Below are 19,282 nucleotides of genomic sequence, written 5' to 3' on the forward strand. Positions count from 1 at the left end.
GTTGTTTGGACCATAATACTTAATTCTGTGTAACTGGAAACCATTGTACAAAAACGTGGACAATAACACTGCTTCATATTTAAATAAAAATATTTGGTTATTATATTTATTGGTTATTCCTAACCCCAAAGAGTCAAGTTTTAAATAGAAAATATATTGAAACTTTTTGGTTATTTTTAAGCGCGATGCTAATGGTCTAATCAGATTCAATGGATTGTGCTAAGCTATGCTAAAGTGCAAGCAAATCTGAAACAAAGAAAAACCAAAGCTCGGGTCTTAGGAGGTTAACCATAAACACTAGTTTTATCATATTTCTAATCAAATGGCTTTAAGTGTCTTATTATAGTTTAAACGTTAAGCTCTCTCCATCTCTCTCTCTCTTTCCGTAGTTGTCGGGTGGTTGTGAGCAGACCGTGGTTCTGCAGGACTTTGTCGCAGGTTCTGTGGGCGAGCTGAGCATTCAGTCGGGTCAGACCGTCGAGCTTTTGGAAAGGTCCGGAGAGCGGCCCGGCTGGTGTCTGGTGCGGACCACCGAACACTCGCCCCCTCTGGAGGGTCTGGTTCCCAGCAGCACCCTCTCCGTCTCTCATTCACGTAGCAGCGTTGACATGGATTGTTTTTTCCCACCTGGGAAAGGTAAGTGTCACACATCCACTGAAAAAAGCCACAATGAAAGATCATCTGTAACACCATTGAACAGACCTGGATGAAAAGATACAAGTTTCCGATGGGTAGGTGCATACACGTGTGCAAAAATAAATGTTAGAGTAATGCAGGATCTGTATGCATTATTTGATTATTATGGGTTACCTCCCTTTGAAAACTACACTCATGTGAGAACAAGTAGATCACAATTTTTGAAAAACGCTTTGGAAAAGGAAGTCTGGCCAAGTACCAAAACACACTTTTAGCCAATCAGCAGTAAGGGGCGTGTCTACTAACCGACATCGTTGCATGGGTTGCGTATGTGTGGGGCGGGTCTATCAAAAGAAGGTCCAGATTCTAATGAGGTAGGGGCGTGTTTGTTTAGGTGATTTCAAATATCAACATTCGCTTTCAGAGATCATGCACCCCACCTTTAAGTAGTTCTTCACATGTGCAAAGTTCTCTGAACAGTCTGTGCTCTGGTTTCTAACAGGGAAGTCCGGTCTGGTCTCAGTGGGTAAAGTACATTTAGTGTTTAATGATTAATTAACAGACCTTACAAGGTACTAGTGATGATAGCAGAAGCCTGTGTCGGTCTTTGATGTGATCCCTCCTGGAGATGGCTGAAGATGTTTGATGTACTCAGGCTCAGTCTGAGGGTGGAGGTTTAGTCCTGTCCACTTTCACAGGTTTATGTTTCTCCAGACTGCTAAGAAGAAGGGTCATACAACAGATCCTCAGTGATGTTAGAGACTCGGGTTTGTAACGCAAAGGTCGTCGGTTGGATTCTCATTGTTGGCACGTAGCGACTAAGGTGTACTTGAGCAAGGCACCCTTGAGACAGGAATTGCAGTGATAGTTTACTGGGATGGGTTAAATTGCTGGGATTGGGTTACTATACTTGGCAATTATGCAACTTTCACTTTAATCCAATGCCATTTTGGTATTCAGTCGGTCTTTGACCAACACACTTCCAACTTTGAGAGGGTTCATGCACAGATAAGAAGTGTATAGCTTTGGTTTTTTAGGTCAGGTTTGTGTTGATGTTTGTTGTGTGTTTCTCTCTTAAGACCTGTGTTAGGTGGAACTCTTTCTATTGTAGCCCCTCGACTTCCTGTTGTCCCTGCTTTTTACTTCCTGTATTTAGAGGAGAACGTTCCTAAACATCCCTGCCAGGACCCCTCGACCTCTTGACCGTTGAGATCTGGATCTAAGAATAAACAGAGGAAAGGGAGAGCTTTTAGGTGGGATAGGTGAACAAAAAGGCGCAGCAGGTCAGTTTGACAGCAAACTATGTCAAGCTGGACTGTCTCAAGGAAAAGTTTTTGTCGTTTTTAAAAAAGTAAAACATGTTTAACTCTTTCACCCCCAACGTTTTTTTTTAAAAGTTGCCAGCCAACGCCAGCGTTTTTCATAATTTTCACCAAAGTTTAATGCCTTCCAGAAAATGTTCTTCTTTTTTAAATATATAAACATACAATATACCAAATGAAAGAACAGACCCTCTGCTTTTTTAAACAAAACAAAAAACGTTTCATCCTACCTTCAGTGGTTCTTTTGCAATCAGCTTTTGAATATGGGTAGGTTTCTGCAAAAACACCACATTTTGAGCAAAAAGCAGAGATAATTCAATTTTTGTGACGGACTTTTCATAGAGATCCCATTCAGGCGCCACCTGGTGGATAATAGCGGTATTGCGGAAAGACGAAAAATCTCGTCATTGGCGGGGAAGCGTTTTCTCTTAATTGACGAGATATCTCGTCAATGGCGGGGAAAAAGTTGATACTAAATATGACTAATAATAAAATTCATATAGTCATAATTTTAACTACAATAAATGCAAACTAACGATAAATATAACGTTAACTATATTACTGTTCACATCACCGGACGATAACTTTGTAAATTTGCTCACGTGCGCGGTACTCACGCAAATCACATACCTTGAATGACTATCGCATATTTCCTGCAATAAAAACTTTTGCAATTGTTTATGTGCCATTGAATGTGTAAATATACTTTTCTTGTTGCATGGACTGCGACTATAACCTGCAGATGTCCTCGACTTCCTATCTCTATAGTGTTGGGGAAAGTTACTTTTAAAAGTAATGCATTACAATATTAAGTTACTCCCCAAAAAAGTAACTAATTGCGTTACTTAGTTACTCTTCATGGAAAGTAATGCTTACGTTACTTTTTAGTTACTTTTGCGTTACCTTTTCTTGGTTGAGGCTTGATCTCTTTCAGGGCTTGCAGGTGTTTTTAACTGAAAAGTTCTGCATTCAGAAATTGCGTATTTCATAACAAAAATGTCGAGCTCTGGCCTGCCATCTCAGTTTCTGACTCAAACTTTTCCCACACAGGCGTGTACGCATAGAGTGCATAATGTGATTACGTTTAGTTTAATTAAGTACATAATTTATTTTAAATAGAATTAATTACACTAAAAAAAGTAACTTGCATTACTTGCATTACTTTTTTTAAAAGTAACTCAAATATTAATGTGTATATTTAAAAAGTAATGCGTTACTTTACTCGTAACTTCAAAAAAATGTATATTATTACGTAATGCACGTTACTTGTAATGCATTACCCCCAACACTGTTTGTGTAATCAAATATCTTACCTTTTGGCGTAGTCAATATTTTTATAGTTATAGTTATTGTTTATAATGTGAACGGCCATTTATTGTATCAGAAAGGTTCTTTGGATGTTAAAGGTTCTTCAGGCAGAAATGGTTCTTCAATGGCGATGAAAAACTAATCTAGATTTTAAAAGTAGTCCAGGCAGTTTTAAACAACATTACTGCTCAAGTAAAAAACTCAAGTAAACAATGTTAGTGCATACCGTACATAAGTGCTTTAACAAATTATTGGCTTCATGTTTCTACTTTTAAACTCTTTGGCCCACTTACCTGCTAGGTTTTCATTCTAAGTGTGTTAGTATAAACACATTTTCTGTTCTTTTTCTGCAAACTGAGGTTTGAGCGAACATTATTTTGCCTTTAACTGAATACTTCTGTGCTTTTTTGCACCACAGTAATAATAAACAGAATGATGCATAACACAGGAGGCTTTGGTCAGACAGGAAAGACTGTGTGCAATGAGGTGCTTTGCTGTACAAATCACAGCGCTTTATGATGAGTGAGCTCATTTTATTTTGAACTTTACTACAGTTTGGCATGTGGTTGAAAGCTCGAATCCACTTGCATATAATAGTTAACTTATTCCTAGTAGGACTTCTTCTTTATAGAGAAGATGTGAGGAGCTCAGATCCAAAAGCCACTTAATGCCAATTTTGTCAAAAATGAGATAATGATATTAACCGAATCCCCTCATCAAATACATTCACTTCAAATCTGCTTAATCCCAACCTCGGGGTCATTCAGAAATACCCGTTTGTTGGCAGAAATCATTATGAATCTGATAAAAAATGCTGATTTACAAGAAAACATGTCAGACAGTTTTGGAGGGTTTTGCATCTGAGCGCTTCAGATTTAATGTATTAACTAAGCTGGATCCTTAAAAAATATCCTTTACTTTTCACCTCACTAGCTCACTAAGATCTGCCGCATCAAAAATTTATCACATGTAATTTTTCACCGTAAGGGATTCATTGCTTTGAAATGCACTTACGAAGAGTGGAAACCACTACTAATCACATTTACTGAAGATGCTCACGGAACGAGTGTAGTTACTTCGCTGTAAACCTACCTGCATGGGGATCTCATTTATAGATCAGATATACTGTAGATCCTTTTAAAAGATGGTAATTGGTAGTATTAGGTTAACCTCTGAACCTTTGTCCCAGTTTAAAAAGCAAGTTTTTCATAAGTTTGCGACTTATTCCCAATTGCTCCTCGAGTATGGGCTTCCATACTTGACAATCACGTCACTTTCGATCTGTCTTTTTTAATATTTCGTCTCTTTGTTTTCCACACTTAGTTTTTTCACAACTTTTTTTGTGTTGCAAGACGGAAAAAATCAGACACTAATCTGGATTTCGCTGTTCATTTGTACGGTGGCTCCGAATGTCAAAACACCTCTCAAAATGCTTGCTACGGATGCGAAAAATTTGCAAAAATGTACAAAAATTTCAGATGAACTCGTGTGCTAAGATCTTTACATTCTTATATTCAAGTATGTTCATTTGAGGTCCGTTTCTGTTATCTGATCCTAAAGATCTGTATGCATATTTACATTAATGCATTTAGCATGCAATTTTATTAGGGCTGTCAAAAGATTAATTGCGATTAATCACATACAAAATAAAAGGTTTTTTTGCATAATTTATGTGTGTGCACTGTTTGTAAATATTTTATATATATACTGAATTGATATTATTAATCACATACAAAATAAAAGTTTTTTTGCATAATTTATGTGTGTGCACTGTTTGTAAATATTTTATATATATACTGAATTGATATTATTAATCACATACAAAATAAAAGTTTTTTTGCATAATTTATGTGTGTGCACTGTTTGTAAATATTTTATATATATACTGAATTGATATTATTAATCACATACAAAATAAGAGGGTTTTTTTTCAAAAATAAGAGAATATATATGTATTATATTTAAATCTGCAGTCGATTAGTAAAGAGAGCACCTGTTTGAACGTTTGCTTAGTAAGATTCGGTACGAGAACCAGAGCGGACATCAGTGTTCACTCGCCCCGCTGACCGCCGCCCTCTCTGGGCTACATCTCTGACAGGGATTCCCTGGCTCTGATGTTGGCCTTGTCTGTGTTTGATGGTCAAAAATGAGATCAAATCAGCAGTATTTGGTGTCATGATGAAACAATTACTTGTTTTCTTATTCATATTTAGTGTCTTTTGTGTTGTTATTGTTTTGGCGCGAGGTAAAAGTTAATAAAACTATATTTATATAACGTTACTATTGCTTTCCCATTTAATCTTAACACGATACGAGCACTCGATTATTATTAGACTTTGTTCTTATCAGTACTATATAAAACTGTTTTTATAGGGGTCAGAGAGATGTTTTTGCATGCTGCTTATAAATATATCAGTGGCAATATCTCATAACATGTTTTAATAGTCACGTCACGATTATATAAATGATCAATGTCCACATTTAAAAGCTGCGGTGCTTACCTGCAGTTCCACAGTGTTTTCGCGTTCTTTGTTTACATTCCTCTTTCCAAGTGTTAATCGTCCACACGATGTGACAAGACATTACTCCCATTAAGTTTAACGTAACATCCAAGAGCGCTGATCTTTGACGGAATAATAACTTTCGATTGGGATTCACATACTGATTTACGAGCTAGTGAACCAATGAGACACACGGAGAGTGCGTCTCTGTGTGTGCGTGCAGTTTTTCCATTCAGAGATGAGCCTGTTTAAAGGACCTCCATTCACTAGGTGGCGGAATGATACGAAAGGTGAAGCGGTTACTGTGCCGTTATCAGTAGAATATTGCTCGCCTCTTAGCCAATCAGATTCGAGAACCAGAAAGAACTGTTGTATAAATATATATATACCTAAATAAAAATTTTCTTATATCATGTATTTGTGTATTTATATATTTATAATCTATACACACACACACACACACACATATATTATGCAAACATAAACTTTTATGTTGTATCGGGATGAATTAATTTTTTAAATCCAAAGTGACTTACAGTGCATTTAAGCTATACATTTATCAGTATATCAGTACTTTTGTGCATCTAATGCAATGCTCTACCAGCTGAACTTGTCTATAGAGAGAAAAGGCAGCTTTTAAGTAATCGGGTCCTTAAAAATGACTGTTGTATATTTCATATGTATGCATTCATGATAATGTAAGTGTCTCAGCTAACTGAGAAGTGCAGATGAAAGTCTTGTGATATAGATGCAGCTTTTCAAAAATAGGCCACTGCAGCACGCAGACGTAGTTGATTTTCAGGATGCGCACACTTGCGCAGACTTACACTCAGACACTCAATCTTTTTTTTTAAACACTGAAGAATTGAACATCAGTCGAGTGTAGTGTCCGAAATGTGTCTTAATATTTAATACGTATTATTTATTGACAAGGTCTGCACTCATAGTTGTCCTAAAATATAACATTTATAAATAAATAAATATTCTGCACCATGACATTTTACGATATTTTGTTTGGGACTCTGGTTATATCCAGGTCAAAATGTTTTTTTTTTAAAGATAAATATTTGCATATTATATTTAAAGTTGAATTCCATGGAAAACTGAGTGTCCAAGTGACAACCACATGAGAAAGTGTTTCCCAGCCTCTATCACAACATCTTTTTTTCTCTCTATTCACTCCCTCTTTCATGTTTCTCTCTCTTTTTTTCTCTCTCTCGCTGTGGCCCCTGGCCCCGCCCCCTGGTCCCTTCCGCTCATTATGAAGCATAGTTCTGAACTTCCAGCTGAGCTTCAGTATTGAACAGAGGCTTGCTTCAACTCCCTCCTCTTTTTTCTCTCTCTCTTTCTCTCTCTCTCTCTCTCTCTCTCTCACCTGTCTCTGGACACACATGTGAGACAGTAAACGTGCAGCATGCGGAGTGGGAGGTCATGTTGCTCTTGTGGAGTTTGTCTCAGCTGGATTTTGGGAAAGGTTTGCTGTTGCGATAGGACAGGTGCGTAACTCAACACACTTGAGTTTGTCTCTTTGCAGTGTGATACACTGCGCGTATGCGTTGTGTTTCTGGTTAATGATTGTGATGAAGTTTTGTGTGTTGGTGGAATTTTTGCTGCATCAGTAATGGATCACTGATCTAAATCTGAATCCATCTCAGGGCTGTTTTGTCTTTGACTCAGGTGACATTTGTTTGTGGGTTTTCGATGAAGCGTTATCGAAGTATCATTTTAATTTTAAAAATGATGTTGGCATTTATTTCTGATTAGGAGAATTTTGTAAAGAAAATGTATAAGATATTATTTAATGATATATATTTATTTTTTGAATTTGGGAGAAAAAGCAGTTTTTAAGTGATCAGATCCCTAAAATGGTTGTTGTGGGTATAACCCTATAGATTGCTTTAGTCCATTTTTAGACTACCTAGACAAAGGTGACCCTGTCTGTTAACTTCTCAATGTAATTCTGAGATTGGGAGCATCATAGGTAAATTTTAATCATTGATATGATCATACTTATTCAGTATTAAAGACATCAGAATTATATTTTGACTAAATGTTCTTTACATTATATAGGATGATTTTATGTAAAAAAAAAAACAGTAAATCACAAAAAAATACTTTAGATTGGATTCACATGTAGGGTCACATGTTTGGTGCAGGGCAGTTTAAACATCTCCATTTATTTTGAGTTATTATGTTTGTCAAATTATCTTTAGGTCTACAAGATATCTATAGTTTCTGGTCTTCATGAAAGCAGCGGTGTGTGTGTGTGTGTGTGTGTGTTTTTGCGTGCGTGTGTGCTGTACAGCCCCCACAAGCTTCTCTGTTTTCCTGTAACCTAATTTCTCCATCAACAAACCAGCGTGTCTGGCGTTGACTCTTTGAAGCTCAAATCAAGTTCTTTCTGTTTTTTCTGGTTCTTGAAACATCTTTGAAGATGATTCTGAGCATTCTTAGTGATTCTCTGTGTGAATGATGTTTTAGATCAGGGGTCTTCAACCTTGCCAAGGATCCCTGTGTATATAGAGACGAGGTGGGACACCGTGTTACTTAGCTTGAAGGAAAGTTCACTTTTACATTCATGCATTTGGCCGATGCTTTTATCCAAAGTGACTTAAAGTGCATTCAAGCTATGTATTTTATCCGTACGTGTGTTGTTTGGGGAATTAAACCCATATCCTTTTGCTCTGCTAATGCAATGCAGCATACATACAAGCATTGAGAACATTCCTCACCGTGTGTTTCACTGGACACAATGTCGGATCAGCATCTTTTTGCATGTGTGTGGGTGACTGTTATTTTCATGTTTTATCTGTTTCAAGTCATTTGGATTACAAAGTAACAGTATGAGGATTCGGTTTGTCTGTTGCCATGCTTGAAATGCTCAGGGAAAGGACTTTGAGGAAATAAAGCTTTAGTGTAACAAAGAAGCATTATTTCGGCACACGCTCAGCGTGAGTCTTTCCTGAGGCTGTCACGACAGGCAGGGCGAGACCGATCCATTGGTGAACACCTGGGGGTGGGTTGGAGGGACAGTTTCAGGGTAGATGGGCGGTGAATGGTTCTTAAGTGATCTTTGTCCATTTCTCACCTCATGGGAAGTTACACAATATCTCAGTATCTGTTTGCACTGGATATGATCTGTACGAAACCAGACAGCAAAGTGTCCATGGGGAGCATGTGTGCCTTTACCACAAAAAATATATTTGACTCATCCCTAACAACCAGTACAGAAACACACTTTGAAGAATTGGAGACTACAAGCAATAAAAATACTTTTAGGCATTTAGCAGATACTTCTATCCAGAAGTAAAGGAAAATAAAGATTCATCCTATAAGGAGGGAATACGTAAGTTGAAAGGCTCATGCAGGGTTAATTTGTGATATTATCAGTCTCCCGTGCTGTCCTGGTGTGACAGACATGTACAAATTTGCATATTTTAATTTGTGGCGCTGCCGCTTGGGTTCTCGGTTTCTATTGTAAGCATTGCTTGGGTATTTTCAGACTAGCCACACAGCTTTTTCCCAAAACCTACAACGTGTTGGCCAATGCAATGTCACAGATTCCAGTTGGGCAAAATGATTGGCAGGTTGCATTTCTTATAGGCTAAAAACGTTTTTGTTGGCGTTAACAGAAACTAGGGTTGTCCTGTTGGTAAAGATTGAATTTGTCAGGGTGCACATTTATAGACATTTCAGAAGCAACAACATAAACAAACAGCTTTTGTGGACTTCCACATAGAATCAATAACAACAAGAGTAATTTTACAGTATTTTATTTCTGATAACAAGGGAAGAAAAGGTATTTGATTCAGAGATCAAATTAGCCACTAGCCAGATCGATAATAATACAGACTGGAAGTTCACTTCGGTTCAGGCGCGTAACCGCGACATCGTGCTTGGGTCGGATGGAAATCGCGGGCAGGGTTTATTCACTTTAAACATCGAATTAAGTGATTCTCTTTAATAAACACTGGGAAAAATCTATAGTATTTATAGGAACCGGTATTTGTTATAAAAGCAAATGTATAATCCAGTTGAATATTATAGAGTTTTCACCATAAAATACTGCCTTGCCTTGCGTTGCCTATTTCAAAAACGTTCAAAACAGTTTACTTTATGTTACCGTAAAATTAAGTGTAATATTTAGTTAAATCTGTAACAGTTTTTAACCGTAAAAGTCAAGGTTTTACAGAGTTGGCCCATTAACATGTTTTTAGTGTAGCATTTTTACTTTTTTGAATATTTTACAAATATTTTTTACAGTGGAGATGACATTATTATAATTATACATATTTAAATTTATTAAATTATAAATAATTATAAATAAATCCTAAGTAAGTCAAAAATTATGATAACCAATATATTTTCCCATGACTCTGTGTTAGCAAGTATATTGTTACCCAGGTAACATTAGATATCATTACGTTAAACGTTATGTTAAGTTCGAATTTCCCATAAAAAACATTGCAATAAATAAATGAGGGATGGGCATGAGTATATACGAGAAAATACAGTCAGTTAGGTGCAGTATGTACAGCACCATCCAAACTCAATGGGTTATCATCTCATATTTAAACATCAAGTGTCAAGAGATACCAGAGAGCAATACGAGCATTACATCTCAACTGAGAACAGATAAGAGGACGACACGACACAGTTAATGTTTATCTCTAAAATGATAGCAAAAGACTTAAAGCTGCTTAATATTATGAAGGTTGTGCTTTGATTGGATGTGTTTTAAAGTGCACTGTTACGGTGTACATCCACAAACTTTCTATCCAGAACATAACTTAGTTTAAGTCTTGTGTTTTGTGCAGATAGATGCACATTGTATAATACATTTATGTTGAATCAATTTTATGTAGAGTGCGTCATAAAGAAGCGTTTTTTGTGGAACACACGTAACTTCCGGTAAACTCAGCTAAGAATAAATAACAACAAAGTCCTTTTAAAGTAGTTTTTTATAAAACAAGCAAAAAAACAACAACACGTAGATTACCTAGGAAACCAAAACATTTGTTAATTTTTAGGGATGCACCGAATATTCGGTCACCGAAAATGGCCAAGAAGAGCATTTTCGGTTTTCGGCCGACTAACTTTTATCACCAAAAAAATGTTGTGATGATGCAAACCGCAACCTGCACGTGCTTGTCTGAAGCAACATCTGGGGTGTGGACGTATTTACCTGCAAAAAGCCGCTAAAGTGAGCAGTTTTCTATACGCACAGAGGCACATGCGGTTGAATGTGTCAGACGTTATTGATCAGATGTGTAAACTTTAGAGAGAGTTGCGCTAATGTGTCTCATACTGTCCATTAACATATTAACATACATTTGGCGAATAAAGCGATGAAAAACAATGTAACGTTTTTATGTGGAGCGACTGTTTATGCTGTGCTGTTTGGGAATCTCGGTCTCTGTATGTGCACGCGTTTAAGGGCACTCAGTAGGGCATACATGGAAAAACTTGTTTTTAAAACGCAAGCGAACATAAAATCTTTCTGATATTGACAAGGCACATACATTCAAACAAAACGATCTATATATACACACACACATAAACAAAATTTTTCTTAAATGTATACATGTATGTGTGTATTTATATAGATACAGATGATATGTATATATCATCGGTGTAAGGAATAATTGAAGACGGGCCATTGAATTATACGAAAATAATGCACACCCAAGGTTACACCACGGGTGAGCATTATTTTCTAATAATTCAAAGGACCGGAGTCAATTATTCCTCTTATACCACGGTTACCACAAACATTGCTCTGGTGCCTATTTTTAAAGGGATAGTTCGGCCAAAAATGATATTAAACCCATGATTTACTCACCCCCAAGCTGTCCGAGTTGCATATGTCCATCGTTTTTCAGACAAACACATTTTCGGATATTTTAGAAAATGTTTTAGATCTTTCAGTTGATTAAATGTAATGTTACGGGGTTCAAGACCTTCAAGTCCAAATAAAGTGCGTCCATCCTTCACAAATTAAATCCAAACGGCTCCAGGATGATAAACAAAGGTCTTCTGAGGGTAATCCGCGCGGTGTTGTTGTAGAAATATCCATATTAAAAACTTTATTAACGAAAATAAATACCTTCGGGTAGCGCTGCCATCTTATCAGAATGAAGAAATCAGAACGAGCCGTTTTATAAATATATATATATAAATACAGATTTATATATATACACAGTTATGTTATGAACCATCACATTTGACTCACGCCATAACCCTCATCACCAATTCTGAAACCACCGGCACACCCCTACAGGTAATGTTCCAAAAACTCACTTATAGCTTTCCAAAAACATAATATATAATAAATAAATATATAAGCATTATCAGCTTTGATGAAATAAACGTTTAGTGACTCAACAATGGCAAATTATCCCAAATATGTGCTGTTTTCCTGTGACCTGATGACCCGGGATGTCGAGTTACAGATTTTCAGGTCCTTCTGGTTTCTCCACCCTACATATACTTTCACCTGCCGGTAGCACAGACACAATTGCATTTTCTTTTACTCGAGTAAAGCCGGCTGCTGTCCAACACCCAGTCGAGTTTAGCAGCATAGCTCTCGGGTTTCTCTGCTAAATCAGTTTGCTTCTGTTGGATTTGATTCTGTGGGCTGTGAGGATTCGGCTGGAGGCTTTTAAGACCTCATGATCTGAGCTGATGCAAGAACTTTAGCTGGGAGGTTGTATATTATGTGGCATTTTCAAAGTGATTTGTCATGTTTAAATGTTTTAAGGTTATATAATATGTTCTAAATTATTGACTATAGAGGGTTATATATGATGATTTAAATGTTCAGTGGTATATGTTTTACGTGTGTTGACATATTTAAAGTTATTACCTCAATAAGCGTTGAGGTAAATATTGTGCGTTCTGAAGAACTTGGAAATGTTTTTACCCTGACTGACGTCATTTTTTGTTTTCTACATAAACTCATTCTACATGAACATTGTGTGAAAATATAACCGTGATATATTTAACACTGAAATGATTTCACAGGCTTTATTGCAATTCTCTATATAATTTACCTGTCGTTTTCGTTCCATAGAAAGCTATACTGTGGGAGGAACAGAGGTGAAATCTGAATCGGCTGCGTCCCTACAGCCGCAGTCGTCTGTGACCTCTCTGCCGACCGGTTCCCCTGGACCCAAGCGCTCCGGGACTACTGGAAACACTTTAAAGAAATGGCTCACCAGCCCCGTACGTCGCCTTAGCCACGGAAAGGGTGACAACGCTAACGCGAAAAAACCTAACAGTAAGCAGCGCAAACGCGACGGCCGCAAGAGCGTGGAATTGGGACCGCAGCACCAGGACAGCACAGAGGAGGTGTGAGCATTTACAGTAAAGTACAGTAAATCCATTGACGTTCCTTTCTGTGATGCGTAGTCTAAAAATGTTGAAGGTCAAGGTGGTACAGACATGGGCAGAATTTTATTATTTTTTTATTTTCACTCTTTTATTATACCAAATGATGTAACATTAAAGGAATGTGGAACAATCCGGTATTACTGCAGAAGCACATATCAAAGAAAGTGTGACGAAATGTACTTTCTTTTAATTTACTACCACACCTGACATGTTGGTTTTCGAGTCAGCTGTTAATGATCCGTTAAAGTCATTACTCATCATTTTTGATCCATCATTAATGAGATGTTTAACAGTCTGAGGTTTAAATGAAGAGTACTGTAGATAGAGATTTTGCTTTTATTTCTTTAATTATATTGGAAAAATGACACCTAAATGAGAACATTTTTCTGATGTTTGAGATCAAGAATGATAGATTCATGTCATAATTTGGGAGGCTGACACGTCCTGTATCTCGTCTGTGTTTTCTGAAGAGAGGAAGAAGAGGAGTGAACAGTGGTGGAGAAGAGGAGGCCGAAGACGAACCCCATACCCCCCTCCCACCTCCAATGGAGATCATCAAGGACCCGTCGGCTCAGGAGGAGAAGGTAAATTTCATGTTGGCTTCAATTGTTTTGTTCTGCTGGTGGCCTCTTCAGGACAAGCGGGTTGCTTAAAAAGTATCTGAAAATCAAGATTGTGTTTAGTTTTATAATTTTTCTTTCGGTTTTGATCTGTCTCTTAGACTCCAGACTCTGGATCTTTCCCAGTTCTGGGTAGCGTCACCCCCTCTGATCAGACGCCCAGAGATCCAGAGACGGAGCAGAAGAATAAGGCCATGAGGGGGCGAATGTAAGTCCGCATTCGCACTATGCAAAGTGAATTAACCAAAGCAGTGGTTAAACGGCATGTTGTATTCAAGAGCCACTCATAAACCAGTTTAACCGGCATATCATGATCATTTCGTCAACACAAACACGGGCATTTCTTTACTGTAAATCAGGTTTTATACAGTAGATTGCTCCATATTCAGTCTGCGCTGTTTGCCTGCCGTGATTAACTATTGTTACAAATAGAAAGAATATATATATACACACAAATATATAAAATATTTATATTTTATATTTTTGCCCATTTGTGCCTCTACCAAACTTTTATAATTTTCTCAATGAATCCTGAGTAGTAAAACAATACATATGTGTGTGTATTCTGATATCTGTCATATCGCTCACATTTACAGGTTTGTGTTAAACGAAATGGTCCAGACAGAGAGAGATTATGTGAAGGACCTGGGTGTCGTAGTGGAGGTATGTGGAACAGTATTAATGGTTTAAAGGTGCAGTAAGGATTTTTAAAAATGTTTTTTAATTTAAAGGTGCAATGTGGGATTTTTAGTGGCATCTAGTGGTGCGACTGTGAAATGCAACCAACGACTCACCCCTCCTTTTTCGAAACACATAGTGAAGGTACGGTAGCCACCACAGGACAAACACGTGATCGTCTGAGACAACTTAGTGAGAAAGCGCAATCTATAGAACAGTTTGTCCATTTAGGGCTACTGTAGAAACAAGACGGCGACTTCCATGTAAGGGGACCCGCGGTGTATGTAGATAAAAACGGCTCATTCTTAAGTAATAAAAACAATACAGCTTATTTATACACCACTGATAATATAGTTATGTATATTATATTGCATTTCTGTCAAGATATGTTTCTTAAAGTCCCACATTGCACATTTAAAGAAATCAAGGGTACCTTTGTTTAAAATGTACACTCAAGTAATATTTTTGGCCTAGTCAAATTGAAAAACAAGTTCAAAACGAAGCGCGTGCTGTACCCTGATTGGTGGTTTGAGGCATCACGTGTGCATCTTAGTTTTTTTGTGCAGCTTTTAGTTTGCCCAGTTGAGTTTTTTTATCCACTAATAAATAAAAAGAAACGACATATTTTTCAAAATGTAGTAGAGTAAAAAGTAAGATATTTGACTTTAAAATTTAGTAAAGTAAAAGTAAAAGTCTCCCAAAATAAAAGTACTTGAGTAAAGTACAGATACGCGAAAAAACTACTTAAGTACAGTAACGAATTACATTTACTTCGTTACTGTCCACCACTGCATTTAATATATTCTATGTTTATATATTTAAAGAAGAACATTTTCTGGAAGACATTCTACTTTTGTCAAAATCATAAAAAATGCTGGCGCTGGCTGGCAAAGTTTTTTTAAAAACGCTGGTGGGGAAAGAGTTTAGTTGATAAAAACTTTAATATTTTAAGTGTATTTTGCCAATTTATAGTAGTTTTTTGGTAGATCCAACTTTTACTTTTAACAGTGACTTTTTGTCTTTTTCTCTGAAATTTTCTTGGTACCCCCTAGAACAGTGGTCTCCAACGTGGTGCCCACGGGCAAAGTCTGTGGGTGGCCCGCCAAAGCACATTCTATTAATAGCCTCAATTTTAAAATGTGTTTATTACATATTTTTTGAAACTTTGCTTCTTTTATGTATGTTAAAAACATATCAACAAGTAAAAAAAATAAGTTTTGAGTAGACTATATCAAAAAAGTTGCCCTCTGGATTGTTTTATCCATTGTGATAGCCCTTGCTCAAAAAAATGTTGGAGACCCCTGCCCTAGAACCTCATGGAGGCCCCATGGGGCCTCAGTTTAAAAAAAACCTGCTTTAGAATTTAAAAGGTATGAAAGAAATTATTATTCTAAGATCCTTTGACCTGAATGGTTATTTGAGAAACCAAAAGTGGTGCCTCTTTGTCATGGCTGTGAAGAGCCTGTAGCACACTTTAAAACTCAATACAATGAATAATGTTTGATCAGGGGGTCCTTTGTCAAAAACTATTCCCTTTAAAAGGCTTTGTTTTTAAGTCAGATGTTATCTGTTTGATCTTAGGGCTTCATGAGAAGGATCGGGGAAAAGGGTGTTCCAGAGGACATGACAGGGAAGGATAAAATTGTCTTTGGGAACATTCATCAGCTCTACGACTGGCATAAAGAGTAAAGCACATGTCTTTTTTCATGTTATCCAATTTTTTACCAACTTTAGAGATGGAATGGAGCTATTTTACTTAAACCTAATGTGGAACCAGAAGAAATATTACAGCTATCAGTGGCGGCTCGTGACTGCTCATCTGAGGGGCGCCAATTTAAAATATGTGTTCGGAGTGGCATGTGTGTTGCTTGCATTTTCAAAATATGTGTTTGTTGTGTCATGTGAACCATGTGCATCACGTGTTTTGTCAAAATAAGTATCTGCTGCACACGCGTCAAAACCGTTTATGATAAAAGAGACACTCACATTCACAAAATACACGCAAGACACTCCCTTAACAGTAAACTCTGATTATGCATGAGATTATGCGAGGATCTGGCAAACGTGAGATCATAAACCCTTTAGACACATCTGCAGCAGGCACCTATTTTGACAAGACACGTGATGCACATAGGATCACTCAATGCGCAGAACACATATTTTGAAAAAAGGAACCACACACATGGCGGGCTACATACATTGTGATGAACTACGCATTAAACTAAGTCATCTGCCGCCACTGACAGCTATTAGTTGTTGCTTTTTTGCAACTAAACCAAAGCAAATTAATTCCATTTCAAATGTTTTTAAATCTATTAAGAAAACTAAAAAAATATACTGTATATACCTCTATAATAAAACTTTTTTTTTTTCGCCATTCATTTCCATTGCAAAAAATGTACGCCATTACATGTAAATCTACTGTTGTTGCAGTCACGGCATGTGACAGTTACATTTCTAGTTTGTTTTTTTAACAAAGACCAAACAAATCAGTATGCAAAACATAAGCGTAAAATTTCCTGGTTCATTTGAGTCTGGACACAAACAAATAGGGAGTGGGATGAACTTCAGATGGAAATCTTCTTACGCAGTATTTTCTGTTTCTTTCCAAAGTTTTTTTCTTGGTGAACTGGAGAAATGTCTTCAGGACCACGACAAATTGGCCGAGCTGTTTATCAAGCATGTGAGTTCAAGTCAATTTTTTTCTTTATAATGAGAGTGTCTGTGTATATGTGTTACTACAATAGACCTGATGTATTTGTCTTCTTCTGTAATCCAGGAGAGAAGGTTACACATGTATGTGATTTACTGTCAGAACAAGCCTCGCTCCGAGTTTGTTGTAGCTGAGTATGATGCATATTTTGAGGTGAGTGATATTTAAGGACGGTTATATGAGGTGAAGAGCTTCAGTTTGAGGATGTTTTTGATGTTTCTATTAGGAGATACAACAGGAGGTAAACTCCAGGCTCTCCATTAGTGATTACCTGATCAAACCCATCCAGAGGATCACCAAATACCAACTTCTGCTCAAGGTAACATCTACTGAAGTATATAAACCTACAATATGTGATATGCTGCCTTTTTCCCCTTCCTTTTTTTTAAGTAACCACCAGTTTTCGTTAAAATACCATAGTTGCTACTATAAAACCATAATATATTAAAGGGATAGTTCACCTAAAAAATTTGTCATCATTTAATCACCCTCATGTTGTTACATAAGTTACATTTCTTTGTTTTGATGAAAACGGAGGAAGATATTTTAAAGAATGTTTTTAACTTCCATAGTATTCTTTTTTCCTTCTATGGAAGTGAATGGGGCTTATGATCGGTTTGGTTAAAAACATTCATCAAAATATCCTTAATTTTAAGCTTTAAACAAAATGACAGTTGGATTCTTAAAACTTTTTACACTATTTAAAACCATTAAAAGTTATTTTTAATGATCGTTGTGCCAAATACAGTACCACCATTTTTATGTGATACATAAAAACCAAGTGGCTGGTTAAGGAGAGGTGCTATTAATTATTAAGCATTATAGATGAATATATGTGACCCTGGAACACAAAACCAGTCATAGAGGTCTATTTACATTTAGCTGAATAAATACGCTTTCAATTGATGTATGGTTTGTTAGGATAGGACAATATTTGGCCAAGAAACAACTATTTGAAGATGCCGAAAAATCTAAATATTGAGAAAATCGCCTTTAAAGTCCTTAGCAACACATCTTACAATGATAAACACATTGTTGATATATTTATGGTAAGAAATGTACAAAATATCTTTATGGAGCATGATCTTTCTTAGAATCATAATAATTTTTGGCATTAAAAAAATCGATCATTTTGACTCATACGTTATGTTGGCTACAAATACACCCGTGCAACTTATGACTGGTTTTGTGGTCCAGGGGTCACATATCTATTTCGTATTTTTTTCATTTGACATTTAATTACAATGGAAAATTAACAACTACATTTTGTATTATTTATTAATTTGCCGTTTCACAACATTATCAGATTATTATTCTGTGGTAATCTTTTTTCTTTTCCTCTTTGTTAATTCAAGGACTTTTTGAAGTACAGTTCTAAAGCAGGTCTGGACTGTAAGGAAATTGAGGTAAGTTGCCTAAAACTGTACCACATAAATAAAAATGTATTGAGCCTGCACAAGTGCATAAAGTAGAGGACGGAAGATATATTGCAGAGGCGACTGATATTTGGCCATTTTTTTATTACCGGCCTTGGCCGATAAATCTTTCCGTTTGGCCCATAGATTCTCCGGTTGGCTCACGTTAGCGCATTAGCATTGCGTTCCAATATAAATACACTCAAGCCCACGCAGCGACCCACAGACCGGTTGGCGAACGACACCAAAGCACCGCAAGAGCAACCCGAGAGCAAATTGCTTCATGTGCTTTTAAATATTTTACCTCATAAAAGGGGTTTTAAATTAAGAGAATACTGAATAAATACGCAAAAGCAATGTGTATTTAGTTTCACTAATTGTTTGTAATGGCAATTTTCTTTTATCGGTACATAAAATCTGTCTATTTTGCATGATTTTCAGTTTTCTGATATATTGTAGTGTTGTGTAATGGTCGCGTGACATGCAGATTAAACAAACAAAAAAAATATTTTGTTAGTAAGTGTTTTTTTTATATTTATCTATTTTAAAATTATTTATTTACATTTTATGTTTTATTTGAAATGAATTGTTTTTCATCAACCCCCTCCTTCAAGCAGCTTATTATGACGTATAGTCATCTTATAAAGTTAAGCACACTCTAGTTGGTCTAAAGAAAACCCCGCAGTGTTATCTAGCA

At 36.6% G+C, this 19,282-nt stretch overlaps 1 protein-coding gene and 1 long non-coding RNA gene across 4 annotated transcripts in view; one reads left to right on the top strand and one right to left on the bottom strand.

Moving 5' to 3' along the window:
• kalrnb (kalirin RhoGEF kinase b) overlaps positions 1-19,282 on the top strand; it is a 136,999-nt gene that overhangs the window by 110,236 nt on the left and 7,481 nt on the right. For 2 of the 3 annotated variants that reach the window (XM_065293678.1, XM_065293676.2), the window contains 10 exons: positions 390-636; positions 12,840-13,117; positions 13,630-13,743; positions 13,881-13,987; positions 14,376-14,442; positions 16,039-16,142; positions 17,071-17,140; positions 17,237-17,323; positions 17,397-17,489; positions 18,526-18,576. In XM_065293678.1, coding sequence (XP_065149750.1) covers positions 390-636; positions 12,840-13,117; positions 13,630-13,743; positions 13,881-13,987; positions 14,376-14,442; positions 16,039-16,142; positions 17,071-17,140; positions 17,237-17,323; positions 17,397-17,489; positions 18,526-18,576 — 1,218 coding nt within the window. Of the gene's footprint in view, positions 1-389; positions 637-7,091; positions 7,264-12,839; positions 13,118-13,629; positions 13,744-13,880; positions 13,988-14,375; positions 14,443-16,038; positions 16,143-17,070; positions 17,141-17,236; positions 17,324-17,396; positions 17,490-18,525; positions 18,577-19,282 lie in introns of those variants that run through there. The other variant, XM_065293677.2, reaches the window with a different exon arrangement.
• Positions 552-5,963, bottom strand: LOC135741558 (uncharacterized). The gene is made up of 3 exons (XR_010529535.2): positions 5,768-5,963; positions 1,201-1,855; positions 552-654 (listed from the first exon to the last, which is right to left on the bottom strand). It is a non-coding gene; the product is annotated as an uncharacterized lncRNA (long non-coding RNA).

This window comes from Paramisgurnus dabryanus, chromosome 7 (genome assembly GCF_030506205.2).
Source record: "Paramisgurnus dabryanus chromosome 7, PD_genome_1.1, whole genome shotgun sequence".
NCBI classification, from domain to species: domain Eukaryota; kingdom Metazoa; phylum Chordata; class Actinopteri; order Cypriniformes; family Cobitidae; genus Paramisgurnus; species Paramisgurnus dabryanus.